Below are 13,397 nucleotides of genomic sequence, written 5' to 3'. Positions count from 1 at the left end.
GGCAGACGGATAAAAGTTTAAATAAGGGAAGGAAGGCGCCTGCTGGATCTCCCTCATCGCTGCCCCGCATCACAAGTTGTTGATTGTCGATGCGGGCGGGGCAAATGAGATAGGCGGGAAGTCGCTTCAACTACACCGCACCCGTTTTGGTTGATAAATGTGTTTTAAGCTCACGCCCACATCGAGGCGTTTCTGTCTGGGAACCAAGGCACTTTATTGGCCAGCATGCGCAATCACGAGCAGGTTTTTTGCTGAGAGACGCAGGCGAAGTAGCAATCATGAGGCTGGGCAACTTGCTTTTTTTTTGTCTTCGCCCTTGTCCTGCAAACTGATAACATCGTGGGATGAACAAGGGTCGTCCACGTAGGCCCGGTGGTGGTCTCAAGCTCAAAAAGTTGGCTTTTGGCGGAAATAAAAACAGCGGCAATGGCCTCTGGGAGGGAGAGGCCCGATTGAACTATGAAGTTTGTTGCACCGAAAGGCACCCTCCACATCCAAGAGTATGTTTCTCATATATCCACTCATAAATAACTGTTGAACAATACAACGTACAGATGCAAGTGTCAGGAGCCGCCGAGATCCCCTCGCTCGTAGGGTTCCACACAACAAGTACAGGGGGGGACTGAGTCAGTTGCGAATGCAGGGGAGATCAACTGACTATATGTAGCTCACTTGGACCTCATCTCCAATACGCGGCATCAATCGTGGCCTCTTCCACGTATTCCCCAACTGCAATCAACGCATCACAGGCGTCCCAGCTTGGTCGGTGCCCTCGGTCGATGTCTCGCACATGATCGCATTCGCTTGTCCTGTCTTCGTCGTAACCGTTCGGGGTGTTTTATCTCATTCCAACACTTATTATCGTGACGTTAGCCTCGGTCAGGCCACTACGGAGCATAACAAGGGGTTTGTTCCTCGCGAATTTCAGTGAACCTACTTCTTGCCGTACCCTGAGCATGTTCGGTACCCGCTGGCCGAGGTATACGTCGTCCCGCCGTTGCTCTTGTTGAAATGCGCGCTGCTCCTCGGATTGGAGTAGTGGCGCGTTTCGCTTCTGTCCGTCGACCACGTCAGCCGTTCTTCCGCTCAACGGGAAACAATGCAGGTACGAAGGGGAGGCGAGGACGAGACTCACGTATTGGTGTAGTGGTACAAGTTCGGGTTCGAAGAGCTGCTGCCCTGATCGCGGGCGCCGTTAGGGTTACCCTTTCCCCCCTCAGTAAGTTTCCGCAGCGCAGAGACAGCTCCCGAGGAGAAGAAAGCAAGCTTCGGCGGGGGAAGGGTGATAGGGAAGCTTAGGTACCTGGATGTTGGACCCGGAGCTTGTGTATACGTAGCTGCTGCTGCTCGCCATATCGTTGGTATGGGGGTGGGTAATCCCTACTGTCCGGATCTTTCGGGGATAGCGCGAGGTTAGATCAATTCATTGAAGGATGAAGACAGCGTAAGAGTGAACACGAGGACTCCAACGCTCGACACAAGCGGAGATGGGACAGGCGAGCTTAAGTGCGAGGGAAACTCTCCATTTCACATGGGCTGATCACTGCGGTGCGCGCATATTGAAACGCATCTCTACCCCGCCCTTGGGCGCTTGAAAAGACATGATTGAACTCAAAGATTGGACGGGGACGGCCGGGGGGGGGGGGGGGGGGGATGGGTAGCTATGTAGTTACTAATAATTTGTACAACCGTGCGGCCCTACCACGGAAAGCATCTTCAGGACCGAGCGAGTCGGGACAAAAAGCATGCGCTGGCAGCCGGTCATGCATCCGGGGGGGCCGGGGTTCTTGTCGTGAGGCGTGGTGGTTCGAGGCTTCATGTGGGGGGGGTTTCGAGCCTCGCAGCACATCGGATCTCCTGAGGAAGCAGGTTCTTGAGAGATCAAATGCGATGCTGCAATGTATGTATGTCAAATGGGGAGGGGGGGCCTTGACGATCAGCGCCCTCGTTTTCTGGGAAATATTGGGACGTGAGGCACTTGGATTTATGCGCGGGGAGCAGCGGCTCTTCGAATAATACATTGTGCCCCAAACGCTGACGTTTGGTTACAGTAACCAAGCAACCCTGGGTCGCCCCAAGTTCGGTCCGGACGTGGGGCAGTCGGTCCGGCCGTCACGAAAGACATTTCCGAGATCTGCTTCGGCGAAGCTCGGACAGGGCTCCGACCAATGTGAGAAAAAAGAGTCATCCTCTTCAACGCTTGAATTCAAAGTCTATGTTTTCCGCCGTTCATCTAGTCTAGAAGGGGTTCTATATCGCATTGAGCAGCTCCGAAATCTATCGCGACTTAAAGGTGGTGATCTAGTCACTGAGGGTTGTTGTTGGGGTCCTTGGCATCGCCATCCTCGAGCTCGGCAAGGTACTTCTCCGCGTCCATGGCGGCCATGCAGCCGGTGCCGGCGCTGGTGATGGCCTGTCTGTATCTCTTGTCCTGAACGTCACCGGCGGCGAAGACACCCTCGATGTTGGTCAGGGGAGTACCGGGCTTGGTGACGACGTAGCCCTCGGAGTCGGTCTCGAGCTGGCCCTTGACGAGCGTCGTCGCGGGCTCGTGGCCGATGGCGTAAAACAGGCCGTTGGCCTCGAGCGTCTCCTCCTTGCCGGTCACGGTGTCTTGGACAACGAGGTGGCTCATGAGGCCGTCGGCGCCGCCCTTGATCTCCTTGCCGACCGAGTTCCACCGCACGGTGACCTTGTCGTTGCTCAGCAGGCGCTTGGCCATGATCTGGGAGGCGCGGAGGACGTCGCGGCGGACAAGGACGGTGACGTGGCTGCCGTACTTGGTGAGGTACAGGGCCTCCTCGGCGGCCGAGTCACCACCACCGATGACGACAAGGTGCTTGTTGCGGAAGATGGGTACGGCACCGTCGCACACGGCGCAGGCGGAGACGCCGTTCTGCCAGTACTTCTCTTCGCCGGGAAGGTTGAGGCGCTTGGCGGAGGCACCGGTGGCCAGGATGATGGCGTCGGCGGTGTGGGTCTCATCGGGGGAGAACTCGGTCGAGTACTTGAAGGGGCGAGAGGAGAGGTCGAGCTTGGAAACGGTGTCGGTGATGATCTCGGTGCCGAAGCGGGCGGACTGCGCCTTCATGTTCTCCATGAGCTCGCCGCCCATGATGCCCTTGGGGAAACCGGGGAAGTTCTCGACATCGGTCGTGGTGGTGAGCTGGCCGCCGGCGGCAATGCCGTTAGCCATGAAGCCCTCGTAGAGGACGGCTGCGACCGAGATGGTCAGTTGGTGATGGCGAATTGGGAGGAACAATGGACAAGGGGATGCTTACGCTTCAGCTCAGCGCGCGCCAGGTAGACGGCTGCGGTGTGGGCAGCAGGCCCAGAGCCAATGACTGCGTGGTCATGTCAGTAAAGGTGCGCGCATTGCAAGGTGAGGCCATCGTAGCTCCATCGTAGATGAGATGGCTTGCGAGGGGGAGCGGTGACGTGGAAGGGGGGCATGACATACTGACAACCTTGCTGTGCATGTTGCGGGCACTAATCTTTAATTCGGCAGGATTTGCAGTGTTCTTTTTGAGGGAAGTGGTGGCTGCGGCAAAGGAGAGTCCTGTCACACTCGAGCGAAGAAATGTTCGTCCAAAGGTTGAAGAGAACAGTTTGGCGGTGATATGCGCGTTTGGAACACGCACTATCCTCTTTGACGGCGGGGTATCAAAAAAAGGGAGATTATATGTACGGGAGGGGAGGGGCGGGTCGGCCACCAGGAGGGGGCGTGGGAGGGGTGGAGGGGGGGCGACGCAGTGTAAAACGCAGAAAGGAGACCGGCGACGGTGACGGGCTTGCGGGCTTTGGTTCCAATCAAGGCCTACGAGACTCGCGGAGCTGCTGTCGTCAACGGGTACTGGATGAATGATGTGCTACAAAAGGCCGGGCTTGCCAGGGATGGCTTCTCACTGGACGGCAGTTGACTCTAAAGTGGGCGCAAGCAACGTCTCTGCGGTTAGGTATCCGTAGATTTCTAATGATGCTGGGATCTCGTTGCTCGGCTTCCGTGGTGGATTCCAGAATCCCAGAATTCCAGATTTTTCTTTTGGGCAGCCGCGCGATTCAGGCCCACGCATGCAGCCTACCATACCAGCCCATGGTGCCATCCAATGCCATTCGGAGAGCCGTTTTTGCCGTCCTATCTGGCTTATCTAAGCACCGAGTTCCCCGGTCCCGTTGGTGGCCAACAATGTGTCTCCACTTACCGAGGCTCCTCCGAGTGACACAACTCGGTGCTCCGAGCAACGACAGCCCATCGTCATAGTCCCGGTGTTGGGGAACCGACCACAAGCCCACAAGGGTTCTTCGCTCATACCGCTGAATCTTATCAATCGCATCAGCTTCTTCCACGGAATTTGGAATCCCCTCATGCTAACGTCAACGAAGCCATGTTTGGAGCAGCCTCAGAGTCTGGCCGGGTTTTTGGCCGGCGGTATCCTCCTTGCTCCCAGGGCATTGTGAACGTCCAAGAAGTCAAGTGGCCTTACAAAGAGCAACCACTATTTGCTTCTTTAGACGCTTAAGATTCCCGAGACAATGTCGGCACACCTGGTACGATATATTATGCCAGGAAGCTAGCATGAAACGATGACAAGTGGAATCTGTTTTGCAGCATCACTATGTTCCGCAATACGCATCGGTTTGTTCCATGTTCTCATGTATAAGCGGGGCCGACGAGCAGCTTGCTCCCCAGCAGTGCGTTTTAGAAGACTCGATTGCACAGTATGATGAAGAATGACCTCAAGTCGACCGAATCTTTTCCGTCCTTGTTGAACAAACACACCGCCGAATACGATTATCAGAAGACAAGAGATCATGTGCCAGTACGGGCGTAGACAAACATAGCGCTGGCAGTTGACTTCATGCCTTCATTCTTGTTACACATTACATATAGATGACCTTCCATCGTCGTCCCTGGAGCGGGCGTCGTCTAGATATCGTTGAACACATCCTTCTCCTCATGTCCCATGAAGGTCCTCCCAGCAACAACTCCTTTTTTCTCCTTCCCATCTCGCCAGCGCACGCTGAGCCACGACACCGCCTTGTCTAAAATCTCTCCCTCTCCTGCCGCCTCAGCTCCTCGCGGAAAGCGTTACCGCCGCCGGCGCCCCGCACATCCTGGCCCTGGAAGTGGGTGGACGTTGGGGTACCCGCCAGGCTGCCAAGCGAGTCGCTGTCCCTTCTGGGACGGCCGGCGGGCCGCTGTCCGGAGAGGGGCTCGTCGCGGTACACGTATCCGTCGTCGCCGAGGTTCATCTCGTGCTCCCGCAGCTGAATGCCGCGGCTTTTGCGGCCGTGGAAGACGCTCTGGCGCACACGGGCGCCCAGGCGCTGCGCGCGCGCCTTGCCGATGCCGTACCCGTGACGCGAGCGGCTCATGACGTTCCCGAGGCCGATCTTGCGGGTGCTCCGGTTCCAGAGGCAGCCGCCGATGACGGCGATGACGATCAAGCCAAAGACGGTCGGCAAGGCGATGTACAGCTCGGCACCCTTGGGGATCTTGGTGGGCTGCGGGTGGAACTGCGGGCGCTTGACTACGAGGACGCGGGGGCCCGTGATGTCAGTCTGCGCTATGTTGTCGATGGTGTACGACATGACGAGCTCGATCGTGGCGTTATCCTGGCCGGATGGGATGAGGCTGCCATCGACGTTCCAGGCGTAGTAGCCCCACGCCGCCGGGTTGGTCTTGTCTGTGTCGTCGTTGAGGACGGTGTCGCCGACCGTGGTGCCGTTGACCGCCTTGCCCTGGATCTTGACATGGACGTTGGTCTTGTTGCCCTTGATGAGCACGGTGGGGTCCCAGGTCACTAGAAGAGGTCAGCATCTTGCGTCTTTTGGCGTGCAAAAGACCAGTAGGGTCGCTTACCATAGTACGTCCCATCGACAAAGAGCTCACTATCCTTGACAGGATCGCAAAAGGGTGAAAAGTCACCATTCGCGTTGTTGCAGGGGGCGAAAGCTCCGGCACCACTCTTGCTGTCGGCAGTAGCCAGCGGCGGGCTGCCGGTGCTCGTGGTGACCTGCACGAGGTGGAAGTCTGTCATGGTGAAGACGCTCCCCGTCAGTGCGTTGGGCGCGGCGGACGCGAAGGTTGGGGTGCCGGAGATGGTGGTCGGCACGGGGGTGACGGTCGTCGGGACACCCTTGTCGTTGACGCTGATCCAAGCGGCCGTGGGAGCGATAACATCGGCACGGGCAACGAGGGTCGGCGCGGGGACGGCAGCGACGCCTTGGAGGAGGAGAGCGGCCGGAACGGCGAGGTTGAGCGCGTGCATCGTGACGATGGGGAGGGAAAAGCGAATTCCAACGCAGCGCTGGGAGGAGCTTGGCAACGAAGGGATCGAGATCAAATCAAAATTGACCAGAGCAGAAAACGAGTGTGAGGATGCTCTCGTCCACAGCGGATGAATGTATCGCGATTGAGGGAGAGGAGAGAAGAAAAGATTGGACGGGCCAATGTTTACATGCAAGGGACGAACAGGTCGAAGGGGGGATTAAGAAATGTCACCCCAGGTCGCGGAAGCGACGTGCATGATCCCTCCAGACGATTTGGGCGCTGTGGGGGGGCGGGGGGGGGGGGCGTATTGGCTGTCTACGGGATAGTCCCCACTGCCGAAATTGGCTCTTCATGGGATAGGGCGTTGGAAACAGGCTTAGATGGCGCTTTGGCCCAGACGGACTGACTTGAACCCTGCCGGCTCTCTACTAACATGCTCCGTCGAGGCAGGCGATCGAACGGCCAGACTGGACCGGCCTGATTGGTCAATTGAAAGCAACGTGTAGGGATATGTCTTACAAGACCAACAAGATAAACAAATACCCACACGACCTTGGTCTTCACTTTCTCAACACTGGACAAGATAAGATGATGAACTAGGGTAGTGTCATTATAAGCAAAACGCTTGCTTGATGCTTGATATCAACGCCGTTGATCCCGTTTTGGTGTTGCTGATGTGATCAACCGTCTCCCCAAAGTTGTTTCTCGTTATGCACGGTGTCATTCAGCATGCCGGCGAACCCCCTTCCTGATATATAAGTCGCAGTTCTCTCGGTATTCGCCTCATTGTGGCCTCATCATCATTAGCCCGTTGAAGGTCCTCTGTCTCGGAGCCGATGCTCTAGTAACGGGAGACCGTACTGGGATTCCAATTCCTCCAGCGTATTCCTGCTCCGGACTAGACATCTCGTTCTGCGACTCCTGTCCCTCTTCCTCCTCGACGACCTGCTTTCCTTGGCTCTTCCCCGATCCTTCATCAGGCCGCCTATCTAAGATGACGACAGGAATTTTCCGCTGGTGTGGTCGACCGACCTCCAGCGGATCCTGGAACCCCTGCGGTCTCGTCCTCATCCTCAGGCCCAGCTTGATCCGCTGCTCCTCGATCTTGTCCGCGGCTGCTCGCGTGTCAGTCGACACCCGGTCCATCTCCACCTTGATCATGTGGCCCGGGCATTGCACATTGGGGCATCGGCCGGGCTGGATCTCGAGTTTGACTTCGCCGTCGAGGAAGGGGCAGTTCTTGGGTTTCGGGATCGAGCCGAGTGGGGTGGTGAACCCCCACTTGATCTGGCGATAGCTCCACAGCCAGGCTATGCAACGATGGTAGTGTATGTGTCTCTCGAGGCCGCAGCTGCCGCAGAGGGCGGTGGTTTCGTTGCACATTTCTGGATGTTGACGGTTGCACCACGAGTCCACAGGTACGCCGAGAGTATGTCGGTCGTGTTTTCTTGTGTGGGCCGCAATGGGACCTTTCGATATCTTCGTTATGATGGGAAAGGAACACGATCGTGTGGTTTGTGTCGAATCGGCAGTAGAATAAGCTCGACATCGGTGTATTAGGTGAGGCTTCAAATATGCAGGAGGCCTTTCTGCAAACGAGACTCGAGTGACGGAGTGACTAGATAGAAGGACGGAAATTGAATCGTTGCTACTTCCTATTGAAGTCTGTAAGGAAGGCAAGGGCGAGGGAAGGCGCACATCTACAACTCACCTTTGTTCCTTCCTCATTGGGAACTGCGATTCCTGCTTATCTAGTTCACCCGCCACTTGTCGTCAATCACCATGCTCATCGAATCTACGAGAGCCCTGATGCTTCTTCAAATGGCAATGCCGTTCATTTCTGTCAACTGGGAACATGAGCCTCTCAAATTTGAACAAACAACAAAAAGCCGAGCCAACTCCGTACAAGAGATGCCCCAAATGGCGGAACAAAACCCAATTTACCCTTCTCTCAGTGAGAATGCTTTTACACTTTTGTTTATGCCACACCGGCCCCCCATCTCATGCAGCTCTTTATTTCCTGTCCTTCTTGGACTTCTTGGCCTTCTTGTGAGACTTCTTATCCCCAAAGGCCTCTTCGTAAATCTCCGCCGCCGTCGGTCCGGCCTTGCGCTTTGATTTGCTCGTCTTGATGCTGACAACGCCTGCCTTGCCCTCCTTGACAGCCTGCTCTGCCTCCGCCCACGCGGGAGCGTCACCTTCGACCTCGTATCTGAGAACCTGTCAGTCCGGGATCGCACAATAGCTGCGGAGTGTTTTGAAACTTACTGGTCGAGGGGAAGGGAGTCGATGAGCTCGCGCTGCTTCTTACGCAACTTGGCCAGAGCCTCATCACCTCCCTCTTCAAGTTCGTCCTCGAGAGAAGTCTCAAGGGGAGCGAACCTGTTGTCCACAACCTCGTCATCGTGGGCGCCGGACGCGTTCTCCCGGCTGACACCAATGGCGTCGGCCTTGGGCAGCTCAGCCTCGACAGCAGCGTTAACCAAGCCGCCGAAGTGAGCCGTAATCTTACGCAGGATCTTGATGAACATGGCCAGCAGTTGCGATGACGGGAGAGACAATTCCTGGGAAATGACGTCCATATCCTTCCTTTGCAGACCAATGGCCAACAGGATAGCCTGCTGCACACCCGTCAACTTGATGTCGGCCTTGAGCTTACCAGAGAAGTACAGGCTAGCAAGGGTGGGGACGAGATCAAGAATGACGTGGTAGTCCAGCATGTTGTTGGCGTAGGACTCGAGACGCTTCAGGTCGAAAGGCGTCAGGAATCTGTCGAGCTCCTCCTTCGTAAGAGCCGTTGGCTCTGTGCCATCGAGCTTAGCACCCGAGCTGGCGGATTCGTCGATGCTGAGCGCCACCACCGACTGGAACTCTCTGAACTGGTAGGACAGTAGCGACTGGAAACGACGCTGGAAGTCCCTGGCGAAAGCACCGAGCCATGACTCGTCTGCAATGTTCTCCAGGGGTCGGAGCATTACGCACGTGTGCTCACCCGTCAGGTCGTTGGCAGTTTGCCTCAGGTAGACGGGGGCAAACGCGGCACGCTTCCAGAACTTGTGGAGCTGCTGCGTCAAACCGTAGCTGACACCGATGTAGTCCAAGGCAGCGGGTCTGATCTCAGAGAATCTCGCAAACAGCGGCGGAAGCTTCTTAATGTCTCTGATGTGGACGTCATCGGTGAGCAGGGAGGTGTTGGCAAGCTCCTCATCCGTCACTCTCGGCAGCGTCTCCTCCATAACGAGATCGGCGTTTTCGGACAGGTTGGTGAACTTTTGCTCGTAAAAGTCGGTGAGAAGCTGCAGAGCCTTGGTCCCGTATCCCATCGACACGTACTCTGGGTTTGTGGCTATCCTCACAATGCGAGCACCCGACAGAGAGGCAAACTCGTCGTCCTGGTACTGCTGACTCACGAGCCAGGGGATCAAATCGCCAGAAGGACGCTGTCCCCTGCTGAGGCTGTTGATGACGCTCTGTCTGCTGATCTTACCTTCCAAGGCAACCTGAATAACACACAGAGGCTCGGGAAGCTTTCCGTCCGACGTGGGTGCAATCAGCACGTAGAGCTCATGAGCAGGTGCGTCACTCATCAGTTGGAGGTCGTCGGGAGAGTTCTTGTAGTGACTGGCAACATAAAGGGCCACCATCTGCTGCAGAAACTTCTCGGGGATAGGGTGGAAGGAAAACAGAGTATCGCGGTTGACCTTTAACAGCTCGCACTGGGATGGGTCGGGGCAGCCCTGGCTGCTAGCCTTAGCCTTGGGGAGGGTGGCATCCAGGCACAGGAGCTTGTTTAACCACTTCTCAACGGAGTCGCCCTGGGCATATCTGATGGGCTCAGAGAGTGTGATCTCACGAAGAGAGCGGCTGGCCTGGTGACTTGAGCCCTGGTCCTTGGCCGCCTTGCCTGTCGTGCGATCAGCAACCTCTGTGTCACTGTTCGTCTTCGCTCCGGGTCTTGACTGCTCTCTCAGCTGCTTGATCAGCTTCAGCGACAGCGAACGGCCAGTACCCTCGTAGCCGTTGATCGTGGAAGCCATGAAGACCAGATAGGGTCCCATCAGCTTGCGAACCAGGGGCAAGGGGATAGCAGCGGCCTCGTCGATGACGACCAGCTCTGCCTGGCCCAGAACGTGAGCATCCTGAGGTCTGATGTACTGAATCGTCTGGCGATGAGCCCGGTGAATGTTGACTCTGACAATGGCCTTGTTGAAGTCGGGGTTCGTAGACTGGATGATTGAGTAGTCGGCGTGATCCGCGTAGCCGAGCGCATCGAAGCCCTTGAAGACGAATTCGAAGAGGGTCTTCAAGTTCTCGGGCGAAGGGGAAGTGATAAAGATGTTGCTGTAACCATGCGCCACAGCAGCTGCAATAGCCACACCCATCGCCGCAGACTTTCCGCGTCCTCTGGCGGCCGTCAACGTAACCGTGCTCCTCAAGGTCTTCTCGGCAATGGCATCCACAAAAGTCAGCAGTGCCTTGGCCTGGTCGACCGTCTTCGCAATTGTAACCAGGGAGCCGACTGGTTGGGTATCTTGTAGGGCCTCCTTCATGTCCTCCAACTCCTGCTGCGTCTCGGTCTTGGCGATGTCCTTGTCGGCCGGCGGAAGTGCCTTGACATTCTTACCACCCGAGATAGGCAAGACGTTCATCTCGTCGTCAATGACGAGACACGAGTCGCAGCTTCCCAAGGAGAGAATGAAGCGCTCATTGAAACGGGCGACCACGTCGTCGTGTGCCTCCGTCCGGTATCTCGCGTGGATGTCCATGGACATGGTGTACAGCTGCTTCAAGCTGGTCATACCCTTGAGCAAGAGCACCACCAAACCGCCACCCTCGACCGTTTCAATCGTCCTGGCGAGAATGTTTGGCGTCATGGCCTCGAAGTCTTGCAGAATGCACATGCCGAAGGTGTTTCCGAGCACCTTCTCGGTCTCCTTGTAGTAGACATATCGGATGTTGTGGAGGGACACGAAGAGCTCGAAAGGGTCGGACTCGTTGGCTTCGCGGGTGCCGCGCTTGATCTCCTTCTTGATCTTGTTCTCGCGCTTCTTGCGGTGACTAGCAGGGCAAAGGTTTTAGCTTCAAGTCCTGTATTAGTGCCTCGGAGGAACGTTTCGTACCTGGTGAAGCCCAAGAGCTTGCTCTTGTATGCCCACAGAACAGACTTGTTGTGCTTGATGTCTCTCTGAGACATCAAATAGTGCAGGTTGACGATAACATCCTTGGCATGGTCTCCAACGACTACGAAGAAGCTGCGCTTCTTCTCCTGCAAGCCGTTGTAGATGAGGTTCGGAATCCGCTGGTCTCTGTACGAAAACGTCAGTATTATGATTCAATCACATGACATGTTTTAGCGGCATAACATACACTGCCTTGCGCGACATCTTGGACAGAGCTCGCAGTTGAAGAGGGGTAGCAGAAGTTGGCGGGTACGGGCTTGCTGAGGGCGGCGCAAACTTACAATTCTCGGGCTCGAGGAAATCCAAAAATTTGGCGGAGAGAACATTTTCTGCCGAGCGGTGAGCCAAGAGGCGGCTGCACCTTGGTGGGGTGCAAGAACCTTTTCGACTATGGCCACCCCACGGCTCACGTATCGCCACACCCTTCGCCGATCACCAACATTCACAGGGACCTAATCAATCTCTTAAGAGACTATCAGGGAGCAATCTGTTACGACTTGAAATATTCTTTTCTCCTTTCCCATAGAACTAGTAATACACTCTTAGTCTTGTGTTGTACAGGATCTCCCTTTCTCTGTTACACCGTCTGGGCCCTGAGTCTCTCTGGAGGTTGCGGCACGGTCATGAGTGATGGCTCTGGATGCAAACAGTTGGATGATTGCTATCTGATGCAAAACTGGCTCTCTCTTCTCTCTATGAAGCCCAAGAACTGGCCAAAAGAAACAGAAGATATGAAACCGTCAGTGATGCCCTGCCGAGAACACCAATTATGAGAGGAACCGTCTGCCCCAATATGCTCGAGAAGAAAGTGAGAAAAACCGCGGGCTAGTATATACAGCCACGCCCGGCTTAAAGTCTGTCCAGCTTGCGGCGCAGGTTGCGCGTGCGCTTCATCAGCTTCTTGTACTTCGCCTTCTTCATCTTCAACTTGCGTTGGCGCTTGACGCTGATCGCTTGCATGGTGTCGTGGCCTTGCGCTTCGTCAAACCTCATCTGGCGCAGGGCCATGCGCTCGAGGAACGAACGGGGGGGCTCGTCCTGCATGATCTTAGGGCTGTGGGCGAGAACCTGAACCTGGCCGTCGGCGTCGGTCGTCTCCTCAATGGTGAACATGGCCTTGTAGACGCGGTGGTGGGGAGCCTCGTCAAGGACATCCTCGATGGCGGACTCGGCGTGAGCATCGGCGACGCCCATGGCTTCGGGCGCGGGAGGGGGGCGGAAGGGAATGAACTGTCCGGCCATGGCGTTGAGCTGGACGTAGACGCTTGACTCGCTGCCGTCGGGGTGCTTGAGGTCGATCTTCTGAACGGGCTCGCCTGATGCATCCAACTCCTGGCTGGCCATGGTCATCTTAGCCATGGCGCCCTCAAGATCGTCGGTCGTCCTCGATAGTGTTGAGATGACGTCGGTGACCTTGTTCGCCTTGGTCCGGGGCTTGAAGATGGCGGCGAAGGCTTCTTCGGTCACAGACTTTGGCATGCTGTGGGTCACAGAGATCGGCCGATGGAGCGAGAAAAAGGTCGACAACCCCAGAGCTACACAGTTCTTGTCAGCGATTTCATCGAATGGTTGCTCTTTGGTGGGCCATACCCTCTTGAGACAGGTGTTGTGTGCTGGGCACGCTGGGAAGCTTCTGCGCGGCCTCCTTCTCGACGCCATCCTTGCTCTTCCGTTTCCGCTTCTCGCCGGTCAACTTGCTAGAGTTAGACGATGACGAGGCGTGAACGGACTGGCCCTGGCCTGGTATGTCCTTGGAGCCGTTGTTGTTGGGACTGGACGGGCTTGAGGAGGACCATCGTCTCTGGTGGCCGCCAGGTCTCGGGTGAAGGGTGATGGTCGCCGTAGCCGCTCTCGGAGCGGAGGTGGTGAGGGAGGAGACGATAGGAGACTGCGGCGCCGAGGCGACCACGCGCCGCACCGATGAGGGCAACATTGTCGCCAGG

General features: G+C 56.4%; 6 protein-coding genes across 6 annotated transcripts; all 6 read right to left on the bottom strand.

Annotated features, from left to right (window-relative positions):
* Positions 1-933: 933 nt before the first annotated feature.
* On the bottom strand, positions 934-1,354 carry GLRG_05942 (uncharacterized protein; the record flags this gene model as incomplete). Its single annotated transcript, XM_008096627.1, has 3 exons — positions 934-1,054; positions 1,136-1,206; positions 1,304-1,354. The coding sequence occupies 3 exons, from the start codon at positions 1,352-1,354 to the stop codon at positions 934-936; spliced, it is 243 nt and encodes an 80-aa protein (XP_008094818.1).
* A 951-nt stretch (positions 1,355-2,305) lies between these two features.
* GLRG_05941 (thioredoxin-disulfide reductase) lies at positions 2,306-3,479 on the bottom strand (the record flags this gene model as incomplete). The annotated part of the gene is made up of 3 exons (XM_008096626.1): positions 2,306-3,216; positions 3,282-3,344; positions 3,461-3,479. The coding sequence occupies 3 exons, from the start codon at positions 3,477-3,479 to the stop codon at positions 2,306-2,308; spliced, it is 993 nt and encodes a 330-aa protein (XP_008094817.1).
* A 1,564-nt stretch (positions 3,480-5,043) lies between these two features.
* On the bottom strand, positions 5,044-6,272 carry GLRG_05940 (uncharacterized protein; the record flags this gene model as incomplete). Its single annotated transcript, XM_008096625.1, has 2 exons — positions 5,044-5,804; positions 5,864-6,272. 2 exons carry the CDS (start codon positions 6,270-6,272, stop codon positions 5,044-5,046), a joined length of 1,170 nt encoding a protein of 389 aa, XP_008094816.1.
* Positions 6,273-7,057: 785 nt separating this feature from the next.
* GLRG_05939 (uncharacterized protein) lies at positions 7,058-7,657 on the bottom strand (the record flags this gene model as incomplete). The annotated part of the gene is made up of 1 exon (XM_008096624.1): positions 7,058-7,657. The coding sequence occupies one exon, from the start codon at positions 7,655-7,657 to the stop codon at positions 7,058-7,060; it is 600 nt and encodes a 199-aa protein (XP_008094815.1).
* A 630-nt stretch (positions 7,658-8,287) lies between these two features.
* GLRG_05938 (uncharacterized protein) lies at positions 8,288-11,658 on the bottom strand (the record flags this gene model as incomplete). Its single annotated transcript, XM_008096623.1, has 4 exons — positions 8,288-8,486; positions 8,543-11,332; positions 11,395-11,580; positions 11,642-11,658. The coding sequence occupies 4 exons, from the start codon at positions 11,656-11,658 to the stop codon at positions 8,288-8,290; spliced, it is 3,192 nt and encodes a 1,063-aa protein (XP_008094814.1).
* A 645-nt stretch (positions 11,659-12,303) lies between these two features.
* On the bottom strand, positions 12,304-13,387 carry GLRG_05937 (uncharacterized protein; the record flags this gene model as incomplete). Its single annotated transcript, XM_008096622.1, has 2 exons — positions 12,304-12,989; positions 13,045-13,387. 2 exons carry the CDS (start codon positions 13,385-13,387, stop codon positions 12,304-12,306), a joined length of 1,029 nt encoding a protein of 342 aa, XP_008094813.1.
* Positions 13,388-13,397: the final 10 nt, after the last annotated feature.

This window comes from Colletotrichum graminicola (assembly GCF_000149035.1).
Source record: "Colletotrichum graminicola M1.001 genomic scaffold supercont1.21, whole genome shotgun sequence".
NCBI classification, from domain to species: Eukaryota; Fungi; Ascomycota; class Sordariomycetes; order Glomerellales; family Glomerellaceae; genus Colletotrichum; species Colletotrichum graminicola.
Note: the sequence above shows the minus strand (reverse complement) of the source record. Positions and strands in the feature narration are given on the sequence as shown.